This window comes from Dryas octopetala, chromosome 9, assembly GCF_963921425.1.
Source record: "Dryas octopetala chromosome 9, drDryOcto1.1, whole genome shotgun sequence".
Classification (NCBI taxonomy): domain Eukaryota; kingdom Viridiplantae; phylum Streptophyta; class Magnoliopsida; order Rosales; family Rosaceae; genus Dryas; species Dryas octopetala.
In genome coordinates this window covers 13979919-14001544 of record NC_141374.1, presented here as the reverse complement: position 1 = coordinate 14001544, position 21626 = coordinate 13979919, and the positions used below count along the sequence as shown (strand labels likewise).

Genomic DNA, 21626 nt, shown 5'->3' with positions numbered 1-21626 from the left:
GTTATATATAATGCTCTTTGACAAAAAAAAAATAAGTAATATATAATGCATGGCCCATCCCGTTTTCATCGACGTCAACAAATTAACGCAAAGCCCAAAACAAAGATCATAAACGGATATGTATGGTCTGCAACCCCGGCCCATTTAATTAACAATTAGCATACTACAGCCGGACCCTTGCCTGCTGCAGCATGCATGATTATACATTTAACTGTCGAAATAAATCCATATATTTTTTGTAAGGATGATCTATCAATGAAGATGCAAAAATTGAATGATTCGAATCGACACAAAACGACTCGTGTGGGTCCTAATAGAGTATACCTCAACATAAATAAGTTGAGATATACCTCAATAGAAGTAGCATATATATATATATATATATATCCGTCAGGCATTTGCATGGACCATGCTAGCTATAGCTAGCTAGACCTCTTTGTAACAACTAACAATAAATACGGCACTTCATCAATATAATCTAGTTATTAATGATTAATAGGATGTTTAGAGGCTACATTAATGATATATATTTATATAAAACTATCAATCTTTTTATATACGGATCATTATGTTTTCGATCATTTATGCTTTAAAGTCACGATAATCTTAAATTAAGAAACAAATAAAAGACAATGCATTCAAAGATTAGATTCACTCAAATAATATAAATATTCGTATCCATTAATTATATTTTGCCTCTATATATGATGATAATGAGCCTTAACCAAAGTGTGGCACTAGATGAGTACTAGAGTGTGAGTTATATGATCGATAGAAATCCTAGGTTCAGATCTTCATTGACAAAGAACAATAATATATAACAATAATAACAAAAAATATATAAATTGTCTACTACAATTTGGAATTACACTAATCCAAACATGAATATTTAATTATATGACATCTGTCCAAAAAAAAATGCAAGGAACGTACCAAACAGATTTTTGGTAGTCTTTTTTAATTTTTTTTTCAATTTAATTAAAACCGAAATGTAGAAAGTAATGCTTTGCATATAAAACGAACAAAATTTTAATTTCAATTAAAAAAAAAAGTTAATTAGAATATTGGAAGACCAATGGTTTCTTCAACCATTTCTCTGAATGTTCACACCATGAACACGAAACATATATATAAACAATTAAACATGTCCTGTAGCAAACCCTATAGCTTCCACCTCCATCTCTTCCCCCGCCTCATTCTTGTCCTCTCATTTCTTTCTTTCTCCTAATTTATTTCCTTTGCTGTCTTCTCTTGATCTTGATCTATACTTCTTGTACCTTTATAAGCTGTTGATTTCTATAAGCTGCTTCTGCCTAGTTTGATGATTTAATCAAAATTAATATCAATAGATCGACAAGCTAGCTCATAAAGTGGATCCCAATAGGAAGAGGCGACTTCCTTGCGATGAATCACCGGAGGAGAAAAAGGAAGATCACTTGTTTCCTGTTTACTCAACTCGGTCTCAACAAGACATTTCAGCCATGGTTTCAGCTCTAGCTCAGGTCATTGGAAATAGTGACCAAACCCCACTTCAAGTGCATGCAAACCCATTAATCACCTCATCACAATCCACTCCAACGCAAAGCCATGAGCAATCTCAACCAATACTTCAAGATCAAGGTATTGTATATATATATATATATATATATATTTTCTAGTGACAATTAATGTGATCAGTAATCTCTTTTCTAAGCCTTTCAATCATACAAAGGATATATATATATATATATACATATACACTTGATCTCCACTTATAATTAATCAGGGATTTAGGGTTTGTGTACAAATTTAAAGTTCATATGGGGTTCCTTTTCCCAACATATATATTGCTTAACTTTCTTTTTTTTTTTTTTTTGCCCAATTTGAACTAGCAATAAAAATAGGAGGTTAATTCTATACAAGTGATATATATATTTTAGTTTAATAATATTTTTTTACCAACATTAACTGTCAGGTTTCATCTCTCTTCTTTCCAAATTATCCTTATGATCATCTTCGTCATCAAATTTATTTTTATGATCGAAATCAAATTTCCTAACTAGATATATTAGCTGATCATGTTGCAATATATTAACATATCAATTGAGAGTATATCATAATAATTAATGTAATATGTGCACATCAACTGCGCGCCACACACATAACTACATAAGGTGTTCAACTAATCTAGTGATCCCTATCACTTAAACCTAGCTATCTTCTCTCATCTATATATTGATGTGGGTATTTTTGGTTGCAAAATATATATGTTTCTTCTTGTATCCTAACTAATGCATGCTTTCCTCATACATGTGTACGTGTGTGAAGGGAATGTGAGGAGACAACACTATAGAGGAGTGAGGCGGAGACCATGGGGAAAGTGGGCGGCGGAGATTCGTGATCCGAAGAAGGCAGCCCGAGTGTGGCTTGGAACTTTCGACTCAGCTGAGGCTGCAGCAGTTGCTTATGATGAAGCAGCTCTGAGGTTCAAAGGAAGCAAAGCTAAGCTCAACTTCCCGGAAAGAGTTCAACAAGGCACAACTACATTAACTGATCAATTTGGTAACAATAATTACCTCACAATAAGTAGTACCCAACAAGAATTGAATACCATTAATACGGATATTGAAAGAGTTCAAAATCATCATCATGGCCATGTTGTCCCCAACAGTAATTCTCACTTACCAACATATCCCAATCTGTTTGATTATGCACAATTATCAAGTAACAACGTAGGTAATTATGGTGTACCAAGTGATCAGACCTATGGACAAGAGAGATTTGTTTCGCAGATTTTATCAAGTACTACGGTTTCTACATCTTCCTCGTCTTCCATGCCATCCCAACAACAACAACAACCGCAAGAAGAAGATCAAGATCAAGAGATGCTAAGATTTTCGATGCAGTTTGGTTCGTCTTCGAATTCCAGTCATCCTAATAAGTATAGGAGAGACTTTGATGGCAGTCACTCCAGATGATATGTAGCTAGTGCACTGGATCAGGGATCAAACAATTTTGATGGGTGTTTTTCTTTCATTTTAATTCGTTTCCTGTAATTTGTAATTTCTTGATTTAAACCCTTTGTTATCAATGTTTGCTTAAGGTGCACATCGAAAAGAAGAAAAGGAAGAAAAAAACGTTTGCTAAAGTTTAGAGTATATCATCAGCAAGTGTGAATTTGATGATGTTTTTACATGGACAAAAGAGTACTGGTATTCCCATGCATGTTTAGAACGTGCAAGCTTTAGCGTGCAACGTTGTCTAAAACATTGTTGAAAGCTTTAAGAAAATAAAAAGAAGAGGCATGACTAAGTAATTAAGTAAGTAGAGAGCTGAAAATGTACCTTGAGATCTGGGTCAGTGTTTCACATATATATATGCATGCATATGAGGCAGTACCAGCATATTATATTACTCTGCGTAGGACCATGTCGTATATGCCATTCGGTGATATATATATCTTTTGTGATGCAAAACCGAGCGTAAACCCACAAAATTTTATAGCTATATATATCAAAAGCTAATTTGTATTTAACATGATTCATTCAGATTCGAGAAGGTGTTCCAACAGATCGAATCTTAACTAGCTAGCTAGGTCGATATATATATATATATATATATATAGACATGAAGGAAATTAAATTTCAGATGTTAATTATTATACACTCATCATGCATGCTCCATGGTCATCGAATTCGGCAGTGAGTGACAAGAATTGAGGTCACACACGACAATTGCTATATAGGTGGTTTTCACATATCTATCAGTATGGACAATCTCACCGCCCCTCAACATGAATACATGATATTAATAATAACAATCATAACATTAAAGAATAAGTTTATATATAAGATCATTTTCTATTAAAATTCTATCATATAATTAAATACATTTTTAACTATTATCTAGATCTTTCAGAGGTTCACAGACAACGATAAAACTAGCTCTCAAGTCTCAACAGTCAACAGAAGAATCCTGTGACTGTAGCCCCGCGGCAACATCCCACGTTACTCGATTTTGTTAGGTTAAATTAAGCAGCTGCTTTTTTTAGCAACTCCAATAATGGCCCAACCCAAAAGCTAGCTTGCTTAATTAATCACACTTATCAACCAAGTCTAATTAGACTACACCTTTATCGATCAATAGGTCGTCATTACATCATTAATTAATTGTAAAGTCTATTTAATTCGAATCCCTTCCTAGTTCCAAATTAAGTAAATATTATGAGTTTAATTATTTCATAATTAAAAAGTCAAAACTTGTATAATCTGATCGATCATAGACGAACCTAAATGTGGATTGTAGAGAAGCAACCAAAAAGATAAGTATTCCACCTTCCACATAAAGAGGGAGACCAAAACAAAGGTAATGGAACCAAAAAAGGAAAATTAAAAAAAAAAAATCGGCTGGGTTGACTTGAGTGTTCCAGTCCCCACGCCAAAGAATCGACTGTACGTGAAAAACGATTTTGGATCAACTGTTGACTTTACAATTTCACAGCCGACTCACTTATATTCTTTTGTCTGTCGGCTCCAATTTTCAAACTTTTCGGCTAAAATCACATTCTCTACTCACTGCTTATTAGTATTGGTAATGCTATCTGTCCTGCAGGCTAGGTGTTCCATATATATATCCACATTCAACTCATCGATCCCTTACTAATATCCCATTTTTCACCACTAAAAATATATATTTGCTAAATTCTATACTGTGTATTAATTCTTATATCATATTGTGTATCACATCACTCCTACAAGCGACACTTATCTATACAAACATAGTCTAAATAATTTTTTTTTTTTATTAACAACTGTGGTCCGTGAGTTTTGAACACAAGACCACTTTCAATAAGGGAAAAAGTTGTTGTTATCCACAATACCAAATGATCATAAGCTAAATAATTGTATTGTTCCCTTCGAGAGCTTCAAAATTTCCTTTTTTCTTTTTTATTTATTAACTATCGATGAAGGAATTCTAAATGATGAAGATAATACTAAAAAGACAATTACCAATTTCCCCATTCAGATTTCATATGCAGAGGCCAATCTATTACCCATTCACATGGAGATCGCCGTATGACGATGTGTTGAACTGTTCTATTTCAGGTGGGCAAAGAAATGCTTCCTGCTTTGTTTTGGGCCTATCGGTTTTGGTTTAGGTTTTTGATTGGTTTGTGTTGTTTTTTTTTTTGGGCTTTAGTTTGGACTGCTCTAGCCCTGGCCCACTACTTTGGGGTTTGTTTGTACTGTTCCCCCCTTGTGGCTTTATGTTATGTTAATTTGATCTTCCCACCAAAAGCACAAAAAAGAAATGATAACGGGGATTCTGCACAGAAGATACATATATGAACTGTCAACAAATAAGACTATGGATTCTAGACTTCCACATTGCAATATCACATATCTGAAGACTGATAACATCTTATTTAGCTTATGTATGAAATTATGAATAAAAACCAAAGTTACTACAATAAAGGCAGTAGCCATGGTCATTGGTTCCAACATATTACATTGTCAAGTTCCCACAACAACTTCACAGTGGTCATAAGTACATTTCAAAATGCATTAGAAAGCTTCATATATAAAAAGATCACAACAAATGGGGAAATAGTGAGATTTGCACCTGGTATGCAAATTACAGAGGAACATTAGGCATCTGCCAAATTGTACTACCATAACTCATGTTGAGCAAAAGAATACCGCAGCTGTGCTAATATTGAATGCCAAGAAAATATAAACAAAAACAAAAAAATAACATGACCCTACATGTTATGCACCAGTAGTCCCCTCAGCCTTCTTTTCATAAACACCTTCTAAGCATTCTTTAGCTCTATGGACCTTTGACTGAAGATAGAAGCTTCCGTTTTTTGCATTCTGCTCAAACAAGTTGTCATATCTCTACATGAAGGAATTGTTTTAATAATGGAGTCAATAAGTAACATTTCTCAGAATGATTCGATGCTAGCATCCATATGTGGGGAAAACAACAGAACTGAAAAATAAATAAATTAAAAAACCTGCAAGATCTCCTCCCATGATGCACGCTCTGTGACACCTAGAACCTGCCTTGCCTCTGGTTCCGCCATAATTTTGCTTGCTTTGATAATATTCTGTGCTGCTTCCTTAGTAACACCAGACTTTGAGGCATCTACATTCAGTGATACAAAAAAAAAATCTTAAACCGCAGTTGACAAGTAGAATTGTGACAACAAAGCAGCAAGAAACCTAGTCATGAACTACGGAAAGGATGTGAACTTTTGTGACTTATATGAGTTCATGACAAAAGATCCAAAAATTTATAGTGCTGAATTTAGGATTGGAAAAAAGCATACTCGTAAGTGCCTGACGATAAGCTTGAACCAAAGCCCTGGCAAATATTCCCGAGCCCATCACAATCAAGTTGGCAAGAATTTTTGCAGCCTGTACGCACAAAGAACAACTCAACTACATACTTATCAGTGTCAAACAATTCACAATAACTAAAGCCCTGCTCTTCTTGGCAAGACATTTTGCAGGGTATCATTTCATTCTCTCCATGTCTTCATGTTCGAGAGGATAGAAGTATAGAAAAGCTAATTTGTAATTTTGTAGTGGTGAATCCGGATTCATGCATTTCATTATTCATTAAGGAGGATTGTGCTTTTATTGGGGGAATTAAAGCAATAATCTTGTGGAATTGTAGTATGTATGTTGGTTGTCTTATGGGTGGTGTCGATGGCACAAAATAAAAGGACATTTGAAATTATAGGGGTGAGGGACTGGTGTGTTTGTAGGGGTAAAGTTCGGTTTTGGGCATCATTGCAGGTTTCAGTTTCCTCTAAATTCCAGGCCATCTTTTCTAAGAATTGTTATTTTAGATGTTTTGCAATGTTTAGCTATATTATCAGATATTTTTGGTAGCTGGATGTTAAAGGTCTTATATGTATATTCAATGGACAGCTTGTTCAGGAGAGAAAAAAAAAAACAACTAGCAACCATCTCATAAAGGTCCACAAAGGAAAGTTATTTACAATTAAGAGGTTAAGAGGTAAGAGGATAACACTAAGCCTGATGACTTGAAGGTGAAGAAGAAACAAATAAAATCTATGGTCCAAGTATTATACATACCATACTGAAGATGAAGGCAATAAAATTGAGAGAATTAGTATCAGGACAATTGCGTCAGGACCTGAGAAACCTACAGTAGCACAACGGATATGTGAGATATTTTCTTATTTAAATCATGACTTTCAGACTTTCAGTGTGTGACTTTTGGATAATATATACAGAAATGTACACAAGCAGAGAGAAAAAAAAAAAAAAAAAAAAAAAAAAAAAGACAATCAATCAAGCATTCGATTACAATAGGGATAAAGTAACTATAAATTGCAATTCCCGTTATGTACATCATATTAGCTGAAAATTATAAACGTGAAAAGTCATCTTCTGAGTTTTAACAGGTACATGTGGAAAACAGTAATTATGAAAGCAACCCAGAAAGTGATATACAAGCAAAGCCAAATTGACAGACCAAAACACCCATGAATTAAAAACCATATTTCCACATTGTTCATCAGTAGGATATATACTGGTGCAAAATAACTCAGGTAAGAGACTCTTATTGTTCTATGAATAATTATCGTAAAAGCAAGAACACTATACGTAAAGATCGAATATATGAAGCATAGCTAGAAAAAATTGGCAATTCAATTTCGGATGAATTAAAAGACAAAAATAACTGAAATTTCCCTCTTCAGGACGATAAATAGTTTAATTCCTCCAAGAAAATAGGCCATTGACACCAGAAAACCATGACTGAGAGGAACAAATTAAAAGGCAATAGCTCATCAATCAGTTACAGAGAGAGAGAGAGAGAGAGAGAGAGAGACTTACAGATAGAATTTGGTACTGATAGTTTTGGGGTGTGTTTGAGGGAAAAGGGGTTTAGGGTTTTAGCCACGCAGAGAGGTTTTAGAAACTGAAGTTACAGAAGGAAGGAAAATCGTCGGCTAGCCTTGAGAAGCAATCGACAACGAGATGACAAAACTCAACTGGACCTAAATTCCTAATTGGGCTTGGCCCACGGTTGGGAGAGAGTCCATGCCACTCCCACTTTGTGTCTTTGTGTATGTGTGTGTGTGAGAGAGATACTATGTAAGATTGTCCAATAATATTGATTTGTATAATGTTACAAAAATAATATTGATCTGATAACATCCAAACAAAAATAATATTGCTTTGTATAATGTTACAAAAATGCAAGCAAGTCCAACTTTGATCCTCTCCTTTTATTTATCCATCCTCTTTATTTCTCTACTATTAAAGTATTAATCTCAACAGTTCTTAATAAAGTAGATTTTTTTTAGTTGACTAAAAAGGCTAAGACTTTTAAATTCCGGAAGAGAATTCGAACTCAAGTTGTTTTCTCAAGAATAATCTAACATGCAATAAAATAAAAAAAGGTATGATAGCAATCCCAATGAAGGAAGTCTATATACTCTGTATTTATATTAGTGCATGTATGCTTATGACCCCCAATGGAATTATGGAACAGACAAGCCTTTCAACACGCATTTTTAAGCTCAAAAATCAAAAGCATTGAAACAACATAAGAACTTCATAACTGATAAGCGTTACTACGTTGATTGGTCAGCATTACAAATACACTGTCAGGCATAAAACAAGCAAGCTGTGTATAGACAGTTGAGCACTGCAATGAACTTATGAACCTGTGTATGCTAAATACTCAAAAAGAACCTTGAACAGCCACAATAAAAGGTATGTTAATCCTCAAAAGAACCTTGCACAGCAACCATCCAGCAAAATCCCACCAAAAACCTTCAAGCTCGCCATTCCTGCCCATACAGTTCAATCATTCAAAATCCTCATCAGATTTCACATGCAGAGGACTTGATGGCGAACCATTTCCTTCATCCAATGCTTCCTGAGCTCTCTTCCTCCCTCTGGTCTTTGCTCCAACAACTCCCCCAGCAGCAGATTTCCCACGTTTTGCAATTGGAGCCAGTGACTTGTCGCTCCCTGCGGAATCTCCATTCACACCATCAGTCTGGTTTGCAGGTATTTCATTTACCTCCTCATCAGATTTCACATGCAGAGGACTTGATGGTGAACCACTTCCTTCTTCCAATGCTTCTTGAGCTCTCTTCCTCCCTCTGGTCTTTGCTCCAACACCAGTCCCAGCTGTTGCTTTCTTCCCACATTTTGCAATTGGAGCTGGTGACTTATCGCCCCCTTCAGAATCTCCACTGAAACCATCAGTCTGGTTCGCAGGTATTCCATTTACCTCCCCATCATCAGTCTTAGATGAGCTACCAGCATCAACTTTCAGACGTTTGGGACTCCTTTTGGGCTCACATTTTGTTGGTGACTTCTGCACAACATCATTCATGCCTGATACTTCAGACATTTCTGGGTTGGCTTCATTGTCAGAATTATCCAGTCCTTCGCTTGACTCCTCAGCTGAATCCACATTCTCTTCCTCTTCTGTCTTAGATTTTAGGGATTCAATCGCATCCATTAACTCTCTATTCACCTGTCAAGTTCAATCCAATGAACTAATGTAAAATTCATTTCCATTTGTTGATAGATATTATTGCATGAAAATTAAGGAAGATAAATTTCCATAAAGGTAATGGTTTTTTGGTTGTCAAGAAGACAAAAGAAGAAAATTGAGGCCACATTTTTCCTGCAGGCAGTCTATAATCTTCCCAAGAAATTGCAAGCAAATTGCACAAGTGACAAACCTGAGGATTCTGAAGAAAATCAGAGATATCAGTCGGACAAGAAGGGCAGTTCATGACATTCTTTTGGGATCGAAGAGTCCGCCCACCTCTGTTTCTTTCTCTCACCAAACTCTTACCAGCAAAAGCACCTTCTAAACACGACTTGCAGAAGTTATGAGCACAAGGCGTGGTTATTGGTTGAGTCATCACCTGCTGGCAAACAAGGCAACTAAATTCTGCAGATGGACATATAGCAATGTTAGCATGAAATGTAATATCTAACACAAAAATCATGTTAATTATCTTACAATCTACCAACAACTTAAACAAGGTTAAAAATATAACTTGTTGGTTGAGTCTAAATTAACTCAAGTCCGTAGTACAACCATCAGCCAACTTCCCTATTTTTCTTCTTTTCTAAATGGTTTACATTAACCATACCAACTTTCTTACCAAAACTTAAATAATTGCACTTTTATATGGTTTTGAAGTACACTAACTTAAGTGCCAAACCAAAGGAGAAATAAATAATACTGATCAAACGAGTGTATCTGTGCAGTAGATGAAATGAGAGGGGGAAGGAGGGAGGGAGAGACAGACAGACAGACAGAGAGACCTTTCAAGAGCCTCTCTCGGACAGACATGTTTTGTGCTTTCCTCATTGCTTTCCTTGACCTCTTTTGTTCACCCGGATTTAATGTTTGAACAGGTTTTCGGCTGATGGGTGGGGGCTTTATCCACTTCCAGCAGTCATCTTTCCCCTAATAAAAATTTAAAAAACTCCAGATATTAACATCAGATCACAGTAGCTTACTATTAACATTCACCGTTTAGTCACTAGGCAGTGGCCACAAAATCTTCAAAGAAAAATGGGCTGCAAACTCCAATTACTACAAAGGCAGCTAAACCAAATATTTCAAAGCCAGTAAAAATAAAATGACTTACTTCGAAGTCCCATGATGGACTTCCCTTCCTCTCTGTTATATCTGTGGCTTTCTTCAGCTCAGGAATAGTAGGTAAAGGTCTAGGCCGATCCCCTTGTTCATCACTGCAGTTCAAGTTGGAAAGATCTAGCAAAAGGTTCTCTTAATAAATCATGTAAACAAGAAGCTAAAACAGACCTCGTCCATGGTGCAGGTTCATTGTCACATCTGACAAAAAGATACCGGCAGACCTTGAAACCCTAGTTGAGCAAAAACATTATCAGCAAAGCTGTTCAGGAAAATATAGATACCCATCTAGCACTTCCACAGGCTGGGTAGAACATATTTACCTGGATTCCCACCTTTGTCCAACATTTTTCTATTCTATAGACTCCATCATACCGCAACCCTTTCTCAGGGGCATACGAGGAGCGCTTCTCCTTATGAGACCTAATTATCAAATGGAAGGGAAAATACTCAATACATTATTAATCTGAATGCCCAACACAAATAAAGAGTTGAACTCATTATACTCGAGATTAAACTGAGGCAACGAAGAAAAGACATCAAACAATAGGAATAATATGATCACTAATAAAAAAGTCAAACAAGATTAGCCATCAAGTCTTAACACAGTATATCTAACTGCAAAAACAGTTTTTTCCTTTGCAAAGTTCAAAAAGTTGAGAATATTCATGTTTTTATGAGGAAAAAAGTCACATATGGAGCGAGACAGAGACGGTCAGGAGGGAGACTGAAGAAGAGAGAGGGAGAGAGGGAGAGAGAGAGAGAGAGAGAGAGAGAGAGAGAGAGAGAGAGAGAGAGAGAGAGAGAGAGAGAGAGAGAGAGAGAGAGAGAGAGATTTAATATTTACCTTACCACCCGTAAAGGATAACCCTTCTGGCAACTAACTTGAAGTGCCTTGTTAAATTTTTCAAATTTCTGGTCAAAAGACTGAGCCTTGTTTGTTCGCTTGTTCCCACTCAAATCCCTTCCACCACTGTCATGCACACCCATGTCAACAAAGCAGAAAAAATAAATTAAGAAAAAGATAAATTGATCATAAAATATAAGATGCTTGATGAGAAAGAAGACCAACAGAAAGATATTAAAACTTCTCGTGGTAGGAACAGGAACTAGATAGAAAAAGGAAATGCATATGTGAATATCAATTGAGAATATACAGTTAAACACCTACAGTTTGTAATCCCAATAAATACTCAAATTGGAGCCAGAAACCTCAACAATGCCTGATCTTATATGAACGACTAAAACAAAGGATTACCAATGTTATCAGGGTACAGAGGTAAAAACACATCAAAAACTTAATAGAGAAATGGAATAGAAGGCAAAATTGAAGTGGTGGATCCAGTGACAAACCTTCCTGTGTATAAGAACCACTCTCCATGATCCTCATCATCAAGGTACCCTCCTGAAAGCACCACTGACTGTGCACCATGATTAGACTGTCCAGCTATACCAGAAACGTGGGGGAAGTGTGCACCCCATTGTCGACATTCCAGCCTATCCTCCCAACATTCCCCCACCAGCACACCTTGATTTCTCTCTGGATCATTTTCAGCAGTTATAGGCCCAAAATGATCAGACGGAATAGTAACAAATATCTTGCCACTTGCAGCATTTGCTTTCCCAGTTTTCTGTGCCCGCTCCGTGGTGAATGCTTTGTCAGGCCTGTCTTGGTTTTGTAGAAAATGGTAAACCTTTGCAGGCCCCCCAGTAACACTTGATTTTGACATCTTCGCCATACGTATGGCAACTACAAGTGAAGAGTTGATGCGGGGTTGACTTGCCATTTTGGGAGGAATGGCATGACGACACTTTGCACAGGTACGCTTCCCTTGTCCAACCCATTTCTGGAAACACTTCAGGCAGAAGTTGTGGCCACATGGTGTCTGGAAATGAAGGCAAACAACAAGATCATATTAATAATTTAATGCCGACTCTTCTTTCACATTTCATAGACAAAGACACAAACAGTATGAAAGAAGAAAGCATGTTTGAAGCCAGAAAACATCAATTATACTTAAACATAAACTCATATATACATAACAAAAACACATAAGCAGACTACAATCAATACGGCCAAAGTATGTGGACCAATGGTAATGTCCATACATCGGATCAAAATATGGAATACAGCTTCCAGTACAGCATAAACTCATTTTCCCCTAACTGGCTCATTAGTAAAGTAAATGATAATAATATTTGCAAACCATATTAAGACAGACAAGAACACAGAGGAAGTAGTAATGAAAACTCAAATTGACAACAAAGAAAGAAAGAAATTAAATAAATAAATAAAGGTTCAAAAGTGTGACCAAAAAGGGTAGAGCGCCATCAGAGGAGAGCATAAAGTAAATGATAGGACCACATGGCCCCAAATACAGGATCAGAGGGAACAAAAAGTGAAGAAAACAACACAAATGGTGCGATACAAAAACAAAAATCTAGCATTTTAAGACGGAAACACAAAAGCCAAAGAAGAATAAGTTAAATTCCATATTTGGACTTATTTAAGGAACCCAGTACTGCATTTTAAGAACCTAAAGAGATTATAGGAAACTTGGGAAGATAAGAGTAAAAGTAAAGTATTGCAACTCCCACAAGCATAAAGAGCGAAAATCAATTTGAAGCAAAAAACAAAAAACAAAAACATATTTGACTAAAATAGTCAGCACAGAAAACAGAGTCATTCAATCAGAGAAAACACTATCAACACACTTCCTCAAGTATCTTTTTAATCAGACAGAGCAGACGAGCACAACGAATCCAAAAGCATAAACAAAGCATTCCATGGTCGGAAACCCAAACCCGAGAAATTAATAACGAGTTTTCAACATTAAAAAATGAAAAAATTTGAAAAAATAAATTAATTAATTTGACATCAAAGCGCCCTTACGCCTACTCGAATACCCATAAAAAAAAAAACATTAAATTCACTTAGAAAACACAAAATATAATAAACAAACAGGGATAAAATAAAGAAAAGAAAAGACTTTAAGGCGATTCAGCAAACGATTAAACGTTCTAATGTTCCATAATGACAAAAAGAAAAAACGAAAAAAATAGGTTGGAAATTAAACGTCGTTGAAGATAAAGCAATGAAAGCTAGAACCTAAACCAGAGAAAAGTCCACCATCACTATCAATATCCAACCACCAAACTAAAGAAAAACTTTATTAATTTAAATAAAATTTAAAAAATTAAAAAAGACGAAGAAGAAGAATTGTACGAACCGTTACAGGTCTCTCCGGTAGCTGCATACAGAAGGAGCAGTTGAAAATCCCGTCGAGAACATCCAAGACGTCCTTCGTTCCCTTCCGGCCACCGGCTCCGGCGGCTCCTTTTTCACCTTGTTCCTCCGGCTGAGCCTTTCCGCTCATCAGCTCCTGTCGCTTCTTCGCCTTCTGCTGCTCCGTCAGCGTTGCATCCGCCTCGATCGCTCGGACCGCCGCGATCAGGTCGCCGGAGGCGGCGGAGCTCACGGCGGGAGCCATCGGAACGTCGCCGGAGAGTGAGGTGCAGTCCGGGCACTCCCACTGGAGTGTGGAGGCCAGCGACACGGGTCGGGTCGCGAGGCAGCTCCCGTGCCACGGAGTGACGCAGGTCTTGCAGGTCAGCTTCTCTTCCTCAGACGGCGTCGTTTTGCAGAGCATGCAGACTCCATCTCCGTCACACGGCAGTTGTTGGCTAACGTGCGCCATGGGAGCACGGCGTACGATAGATGGGACAGAGAATAATGCGCCGCAAGACTGAGAGACAGAGAGACAATGCGAGTGAACGACGTTGAGAGAGAGTGTGTGTGGTGTGTTTGTTTGGGGAGAAAGTGGTCTGAGAAATACTCCGATTTTATAGATTAGAGGGAGATGTGTGGAGACGGCGGGTATTTGAAAAGAGTCGGATTGGTTTTGAAATTTGGATGTAATCTAGTGCACTAAGGTCTACGTGAAGTTGGTACGGATCGAGCAATGATTCGTCGACAGCGCGATAAGTCAAACAAAAGTATTTTCGTTGACTGATTTCAAATTTTGGGGCCATCCCGCGTTCGACTCGTTTCCATATGTTTAGCGCGCTTGATCTGCCTGATTGTGGCCATGCCTGTTTTTCCAAATCTGCCACATCCGAAAGATAAAATATAATTTCATTGCAAAAATAATAATAATAATAATTTACAATTACGTAATGATAGTGGTAATTTAGTGCTCGTAATGACGAATTGACGACAATGCCATTGGTTTCTTCTTGTTTTTATTATTTTGCCATTGTGTTTCCTTCTTCGATTTACAACTAACTGCAAATTATATATTGCAAACTTGTTTAATAAGCAAGTGTTGTAACTTACTATTTACTATTTTTTCCCCTTTTGTTGATGATGTATGTACATTAAACACTTTAGCATATGGGTGAGGAACAACCTTTACCAAATTGATCGATGAAGATATAGATATCTTTAATTAACAATGAGTATTTATGAATTATGTTTACTTATGGTTTATGTTATAACTTAGTAGTTAACGTTATGCTAACCGATTGCTTATAAACTTTAGTCAAACTAAATGAATGTTTGTTCGTTAAAGTATGTATTGTTATTTTGAATAATATAATCGCTATCGATATAGTCATATTCCACATAAACTAAAATTTTAGTTATGTTGAAAAAAGACAATGTGTTATGTATGTAATACACATTTAAATAGCATTTACTTGATCGAATATCGCCTTAACGTTATTGACACATGTAGTGTCGAGGATTAGAGGTGTCAAATGGATAAGTTGGGCTTATTTGTGTTTTCGTGTCGTGCTCGTGTAGCTCATTTAATAATCGTGTTGTGCTTTTGTTAGCCATGATAACTAAGATGTAGGCCCAGCATGGCCCATGACCCATTCGTGCTCGTGCCATGTGTTCATTTTGTGTCTTAAATAAGTCGGTTTATGGGCCCTTTTTACTTTTTTAGTGTGAGAAAACTTATCTTATCATACTTGTTCTTTATAATAATCAAATATTAACATTATTTGCTTGAAAAATTGAATTTTACCATTCATGTTTTTTAAGGGATTAAACAATGTTAAACCAGTTGTGCCTAGTTTCGGCCCATTCCGTGTTCATATTTGTGCTCGTGCTCGTGTTGTGCTATGTTTGATGGGCTAAAAACTTCGATCGGGCCTGATTCATTTACTTGTGTAATGCTCGTGCTAACCTGACCTATATTTTTCTCATATCAGCCCAACTTGTTTCGTTCTCATATCATGTCATACTCATTTTAATCGTGTTGTACTTGTGTCAACCTGACCCTTTTGATACCTTTATCGAGAATGGTTGAAAGGCTATGGCTCCCTTGCCATTTGAATCCCTAATATATATTTCACTCATTTAGTAATACCACCCTTACATCTAATTTCTAGTCATATTTTATGAGAATGAATGAGATTATTATGAATCTATGATGCAATTGATTAAAATCTATTACACATGTAAAGGTTCTAATCAATGAGAGGTACAATAGTTAATTCAATTAAGTATTTTGAGAATTTGTAAGGTGGAAAGAAACTCATTTTTCCTTTGTTATGGTGAACAAGTGTATATGTTTAAAACTTTAAAAGAGATGTTACTTAGTCAGTTTCATGGGTCAATATTTTTGAGAATTACAAGTACTAGCAATAGAATAAAGCAAATTAGTTTGAAAATGGCAGTGCAATAGTTAGAAAATTTGCGCATGGGCATTAATGGAAATCAAAGCTGCATACTCTCTTTTTCACTATCCGCAAATTTAGTTTTGTCTAATATCTTCTCAAAATGGAAAAATTAATACAGTTCCCAAAAAGTATAGATTTTCCGTATCCAAAAAGTGGCACTTAAAAATCAACGAATCCCTTAACTTACGAGAGTAAGTAATAATGGTCAGCTGGTTTAAGACTAATCTTTATCATCTTTGATTGATGGAAAAGAAAGAGAAAGAGTCATATGAGGACAAGCCGGAATTGAATGAGATTACTGGATTTGTGAAACCACTTCTGACATCCATACCAGACATCCGCGACAGACTCTTCAATGGGGGCATGCCCAGTGGGCATCTCTCACATGAGGTGGGACCCACATGGGGCATGCATGGCTCCCACTCCACTGTCGCACCCAGACTCCAGTCATCCGTTTCAAACTTTCCACCCAAGAAACCATTGCCAAATCACATGTGGGATGTGTCCCCATTTTTTCTGCTGGGTGTGTGTAACACTGTAACACTGTAACTGCAAATTGAAAACCGGGTGTGCTGCAAATTTGCATTTTTTTTATTTTGAAAATTTTTTTGTGTTTCCTCATTATACACTACCATATACAAATTATATAATGCAATTTGCCACTAGGTTTTTTTATATATATAAAAACACTAGAAAGGGACTTTAGCAATAAAAAAAATTAAACAACTAAACGGTGCATTATGTTTCATTGTCCGCTAGTAAATTATTTTTGTCCAAATGGGAAAAAGTAAAAGTACTACTCAAAAAGTGGCACTTTAAAATCATGAAATCCATTCTAGAAAAAAAAAATATTGAAATCCCTTCGAATTATGAGTTAATTAATGATCAGGTTGATTTATAATTAACAGTTGGTAGACAGTTCAGTTGGAAGGCCGTAGAATTTGCCCATTTGCACCTAAATTCGATCCTCATTTCCGCTAAGTTAAAAAAAAAAAAGCTATAGCTTTTGTGGTTAGAAACATTTAGTGTACACCTCTAATATGATTTGATATAAAAAACAAAATGAAAAAAGAAAAGAAAAGTAGTGAGAGAATAGGGACAAGCCAGACCAGAGAAAATTAAAATAAGGTCAAGCTGCAATTCAATAAGAGTACTTAATTTGTGAAACCACCCCTGACATCTACATAAAACACCCTCTGTCATGACTCATGCAGTATGGCAATGGCACCCACTCCACCATCTACTATCTACTCTGTTTCTTAATTTTCCACCAAAGCATGCGTTTTAAAATAACACGTTAGTCCCTTTCTTCTGCCAGGTTTTACTGAAATTTGAGGGACCCAGATAATGAAACACTGAACTAGCTTTAGTTCTTAATCTAGGAGAATGCTGATAGGATATCAAATTTGTATCTTAAATAATATGAATGTGTTTTATAGACAAAAAAAAAGAAAAAGAAACTGTATGTAACTCATTTATTGTAAAAAGAGAGATGTATAAATCCGTAAGTTTTTCTCTTCATAGATTTATATTTGCGTTTATTTTCAAATTTATTTATTTACAATAACCACATAGAAGCTTTACATATGTATTACTTCGTCATTTGAATCCAAATTTAAACACAAATTTAAAATTTTTAGCATTATTCAATTAGGTGCACTGTGCACTGCTCTTTCTTTACTTTTGCACCATAATACTGCTGGCAGCATGTACATTATAATTCACAAAAATAATAAAGAAATAGTCAAATAGTACTCCTATTCTGTATAGAACCTAGGGAAATATATTGGTTAGGCATGGGTGGGTTTTGATCCACACACCCCACACTTCCCCATCATCAATGGTGGATATTATATAAAAATAGAGACATGTTGCAATATTAAAATTTTCCAAGTCCAACATCTTCAATTGCTAATCCAAGCTCTCCAAAGTTTAAACCACCACAGCAGCACCAAAGTTGTCTACTTTTCATCATGTCTCCTAGTCTCTTAGCCTAACCTACTCAAGTTCTTTTGACCAAAAAAAAAACCTACTCAAGTTCTAAAGAGACAAAAACAGCACACAAACATAAAACAAGAAAATGGTTTTATACATGTTCATTCGACAAGTCCAAATCCTTACTCATTAAAACTGAAATCAGCAGCAAAATCTATATACCTTTTAAGCATGCATTTTGGGAGAGATTTGCTTGAGTGATACTACTTGCTGAATTGTCACAGATGGCGATGAACCCAAGGGTATCAGAGCATCCAAACGTGGGGTTCTTGCACGCAATGAATATGTCCTAGTTACTGATGGCTTTACCATTGTTGGTTTTTGGCGCTTATTGTTGGACTCAAAGGGAATAAGCAGGTCCCTGGGTCCAAGTGGACTCTCTGGTGTTTGATACTTTCTTTTCTTTTCCAGTAGCTCCCACAACAGCTTCTCATCGTTTGCTTGATCTTTCTCCATGCCTGGAAACTTCACATACAAGAAAAACAGATGATGCAGTAGTTTCAAGCATGTATCTCACAGAGTTTTGTTTGATCTTGAAAATTGGAGATAAGGGTATTGAAATCACTAACAAGGAGTACATTTTCTAAGTGGAGTAGATTATAAAAAATGTTTAAGGACCGCATTTTCAAATCATGTTAACTAGCATATATACTTATTACATCAATTATTGTAATAAACTTAATTAACATATCATTTGTCAGTTTGTCACACATGGGCAGAACCATTATAGAAAAAAAATTCCTAACTAAATTTTGTAGCTCACAAATCCCAACCCACCCTTCAGGCTCAGCCTCTCACAGTTTGAAACTTCAGCCTATCCCGATTTAAATCATGGCATTGCTAGTGTTATCAAGTCATAAATGTAGTCCATCTAGCGTTACTTGTAGATTATTCAATCTAAATAAGGAAAATGCTGCATTTCATCAAGTAATTCACCAAATTAGCTGACAATTTCTAAAGAGGAATGTATTATGTATGCACATCACTTCCCCTAATCAGAACAATATATATCCAATTATCCAGCATTGAAAAATTTGTTCATGGGAGATGGACCAAGGGTACCTACCTTATGTGGAGCAAAATGTTGGGTCACTTTGCTACATGCCTTATTGGGCTTTGGCAAGACCTTGAGGTATTCCTTCAATTTGCTCACTCTGTCTTCAGCTTCACGCAGCCTCCTCAGAGCCTCGACTCTGCTCGCTTCTGCAACCGTGGCCTTATTCCTCGCCTCTCTCGCCGCCCTCTCCATCTCTTTCACAACCCCCAACAAGCCCACACAAGCCCCATTGCTCAAATCAGCCTTGAGCCCCTCCACATAGTCCACCATTGGATCGCACATCTGCTTAGCCAAGTCCTGCACCAAGTCCTCCACGTCGGTTTCCACCGACCCCAGCACCGCACCCACCTCGTTAAACGTGGCTTGGAGGAGCTTCAGCACCGCGATCTGGAATGCGTGCTGGTCAACGGGGTCAACGGTGGATAAGCAGGCAATTGCTCTTTGGAAGAATTTTTGGAGGGAAAGACGACGGTGATTGAGGGTTTCGAGCATGTGGTTCTGGCGAGTGTTGACTTGAGCTTCAATTTGTTTGAGGATGCGAACCAGTTGACTCAGCTGCTGCTTTTGATTGTCCATCAAAAGCTTGCCTGCCATGGCGGCTTTCGCAGCGTTGATCTCTTCCATCACAGAGTGACGGTTCCGATCGGACGAACCAGATCCGACTCCGCCCGTACCAAAACTCTGAAAAAATTTATATTTTTATTTTTCAAAAATCATCAGGAAAAAATAAAAGAAAAATAAGGTAGAGATCGAATTTTCTGGAAATCAAAACCTGATAAAGTGAATCGGTGTTTGTTTGGACGATGAAGGTGGTGAATCTGCCCTCATTTGCCATCTCCATCGTCTTGAGACCTACGAGCTTCATCAACGGAATTGCCAGAGACGCGAAGACATCTTCGGCCTCCATGATTACAGATAACGATTAATTTCAGAAAATAACAGTTTGAACTTTGAAATTTTGAATTCACAGCACAGTCAGAATTGAAGAGGTTCATGAAAATTTAAGAGAAATTACGTACTTGGAGGAGACCGATTTCGATATGAGATTTCAGTTGGTGGAATGCGTTCTTCATTTGCTCGTGGCCACACACGACTCTTCTGAGTTTCGATCGGAGCTCTGCCGCTGACGTCTTCTCAGATGATGATCTCCGATGGCTCCCCATGTTTTGGCGGGAATTTCAATACGCTCAACTGAATGCCTGAGGCTTTCGAATTTAAGAAACCGTTTTTGTTTTCGTTTCTACGAAACGGCAGTCGTTTTGTATGCTCCAAATAAGCGACACCATGTATGATTCGTGTGTCGCTTTGTTGTAAACGTTTCCCAATCTGCTGTCGTTTCTTGTTGAACAATGTCGTCTACCACCAGTTCAATGCATGGACTATTTCATCATGAGCTTAGTTGAATTCTATGATGACGCAGCCATATGAATTTCTAGACTTGGAGTTGGATGGATGTTGCTAGCTAGCATCAATTCATTTTGTGATTGAAGGTCGTTAGTTGATATGAACCTTTGCATCAACCGATGGCTCATAATCGACTACATATATAATAATTCTTAATACATACCGATATGTGATGCGTTAGTTGTTGATTTTTTGTCGGAAAAATGTAAATTTAATTAAAATGAGGCAAAATGAAGGCCGGGAACAAACCACAAGAAGGGGGACTTGGCCCAATTCTACTCTTCGATTGAGTTTGACAATTGATATGTGTTATACACAAGGCCTAACAAAACATAATAAACATTTAAGTTTGAATAAAAGAAAAGCATTCCATTACACATAGGATTTTCAACATTACAGGATTCACAATATTAGAATTATGATTATGGTAGATTAGTACCGTATACAAGTATTAGGAATCCTATGTAGTAAGAAAAGGAAATAGGAATCCTAATTTTCTTCCTGCAACTAGTGACTTCCTAGTGCAAGTCTATATTGTTCGATCTCTTTGATACTATTACTTTCTTATCCCTCTTTTCTACTGTTTATTTCTGGTATTTTCCTTTCTATTGTGGTTTTTGCCCTAATACAAGTACAAGACAGCTGCTTTTTTTGCTTCAGATTGAAGATGTCGTCGACGCTCGCTACTGGAGGTGACATGGGCTGCTCACGAGGAGGTAGAGCGCCTGGCAGAGTGAGGCGCCTAGCAGCAGCAAGGGTCGCTTGTTGTAATCGATCTCGATCTTGATTGGTATAGCACATTGCAATGTGGGTGCTGAAGACAGGTGGTATT

At 36.9% G+C, this 21626-nt stretch overlaps 4 protein-coding genes across 4 annotated transcripts; 1 reads left to right on the top strand and 3 right to left on the bottom strand.

The window, feature by feature from the left end:
* The first annotated feature begins 1194 nt into the window (after positions 1 to 1194).
* On the top strand, positions 1195 to 3073 carry LOC147274452 (ethylene-responsive transcription factor ERF115-like). The gene is made up of 2 exons (XM_086227603.1): positions 1195 to 1620; positions 2308 to 3073. The coding sequence occupies exons 1-2, from the start codon at positions 1482 to 1484 to the stop codon at positions 2955 to 2957; spliced, it is 789 nt and encodes a 262-aa protein (XP_086083729.1). The 5' UTR covers positions 1195 to 1481; the 3' UTR covers positions 2958 to 3073.
* A 2346-nt stretch (positions 3074 to 5419) lies between these two features.
* Positions 5420 to 8006, bottom strand: LOC147274451 (Protein Transporter, Pam16). Its single transcript, XM_086227550.1, has 5 exons — positions 7851 to 8006; positions 7086 to 7155; positions 6311 to 6398; positions 5996 to 6126; positions 5420 to 5876 (listed from the first exon to the last, which is right to left on the bottom strand). Exons 2-5 carry the CDS (start codon positions 7086 to 7088, stop codon positions 5748 to 5750), a joined length of 351 nt encoding a protein of 116 aa, XP_086083676.1. The 5' UTR covers positions 7089 to 7155; positions 7851 to 8006; the 3' UTR covers positions 5420 to 5747.
* Positions 8007 to 8583: 577 nt separating this feature from the next.
* VIM1 (Zinc finger (C3HC4-type RING finger) family protein) lies at positions 8584 to 14425 on the bottom strand. Its single transcript, XM_086256822.1, has 9 exons — positions 13881 to 14425; positions 12004 to 12536; positions 11498 to 11623; positions 10974 to 11073; positions 10822 to 10883; positions 10646 to 10748; positions 10317 to 10461; positions 9722 to 9936; positions 8584 to 9510 (listed from the first exon to the last, which is right to left on the bottom strand). Exons 1-9 carry the CDS (start codon positions 14346 to 14348, stop codon positions 8830 to 8832), a joined length of 2433 nt encoding a protein of 810 aa, XP_086112948.1. The 5' UTR covers positions 14349 to 14425; the 3' UTR covers positions 8584 to 8829.
* Positions 14426 to 18498: 4073 nt separating this feature from the next.
* On the bottom strand, positions 18499 to 20553 carry LOC147274449 (uncharacterized). The gene is made up of 4 exons (XM_086228566.1): positions 20410 to 20553; positions 20163 to 20291; positions 19400 to 20071; positions 18499 to 18798 (listed from the first exon to the last, which is right to left on the bottom strand). The coding sequence occupies exons 1-4, from the start codon at positions 20551 to 20553 to the stop codon at positions 18499 to 18501; spliced, it is 1245 nt and encodes a 414-aa protein (XP_086084692.1).
* Positions 20554 to 21626: the final 1073 nt, after the last annotated feature.

Excerpts from the sequence above, each read along its gene's own strand:
- LOC147274451 (XM_086227550.1), bottom strand. Across the intron at positions 6,127-6,310 it reads TTATCGTCAGGCACTTACGA|ATGCCTCAAAGTCTGGTGTT; the intron begins GTATGCTTTTTT and ends CACTGAATGTAG. Across the intron at positions 5,877-5,995 it reads CATGGGAGGAGATCTTGCAG|AGATATGACAACTTGTTTGA; the intron begins GTTTTTTAATTT and ends TCCTTCATGTAG.
- LOC147274452 (XM_086227603.1), top strand. The coding sequence starts at position 1,482 with ATGGTTTCAGCTCTAGCTCAGGTCATTGGAAATAGTGACCAAACCCCA. Across the intron at positions 1,621-2,307 it reads ACCAATACTTCAAGATCAAG|GGAATGTGAGGAGACAACAC; the intron begins GTATTGTATATA and ends ACGTGTGTGAAG.
- VIM1 (XM_086256822.1), bottom strand. The coding sequence starts at position 14,348 with ATGGCGCACGTTAGCCAACAACTGCCGTGTGACGGAGATGGAGTCTGC. Across the intron at positions 11,624-12,003 it reads TGGTTCTTATACACAGGAAG|TGGTGGAAGGGATTTGAGTG; the intron begins GTTTGTCACTGG and ends TGTGCATGACAG. Across the intron at positions 10,884-10,973 it reads GGACAAAGGTGGGAATCCAG|GGTTTCAAGGTCTGCCGGTA; the intron begins GTAAATATGTTC and ends TTGCTCAACTAG.
- LOC147274449 (XM_086228566.1), bottom strand. The coding sequence starts at position 20,553 with ATGGGGAGCCATCGGAGATCATCATCTGAGAAGACGTCAGCGGCAGAG. Across the intron at positions 20,292-20,409 it reads TCGAAATCGGTCTCCTCCAA|GCCGAAGATGTCTTCGCGTC; the intron begins GTACGTAATTTC and ends GTAATCATGGAG. Across the intron at positions 18,799-19,399 it reads AACATTTTGCTCCACATAAG|TTTCCAGGCATGGAGAAAGA; the intron begins GTAGGTACCCTT and ends TTGTATGTGAAG.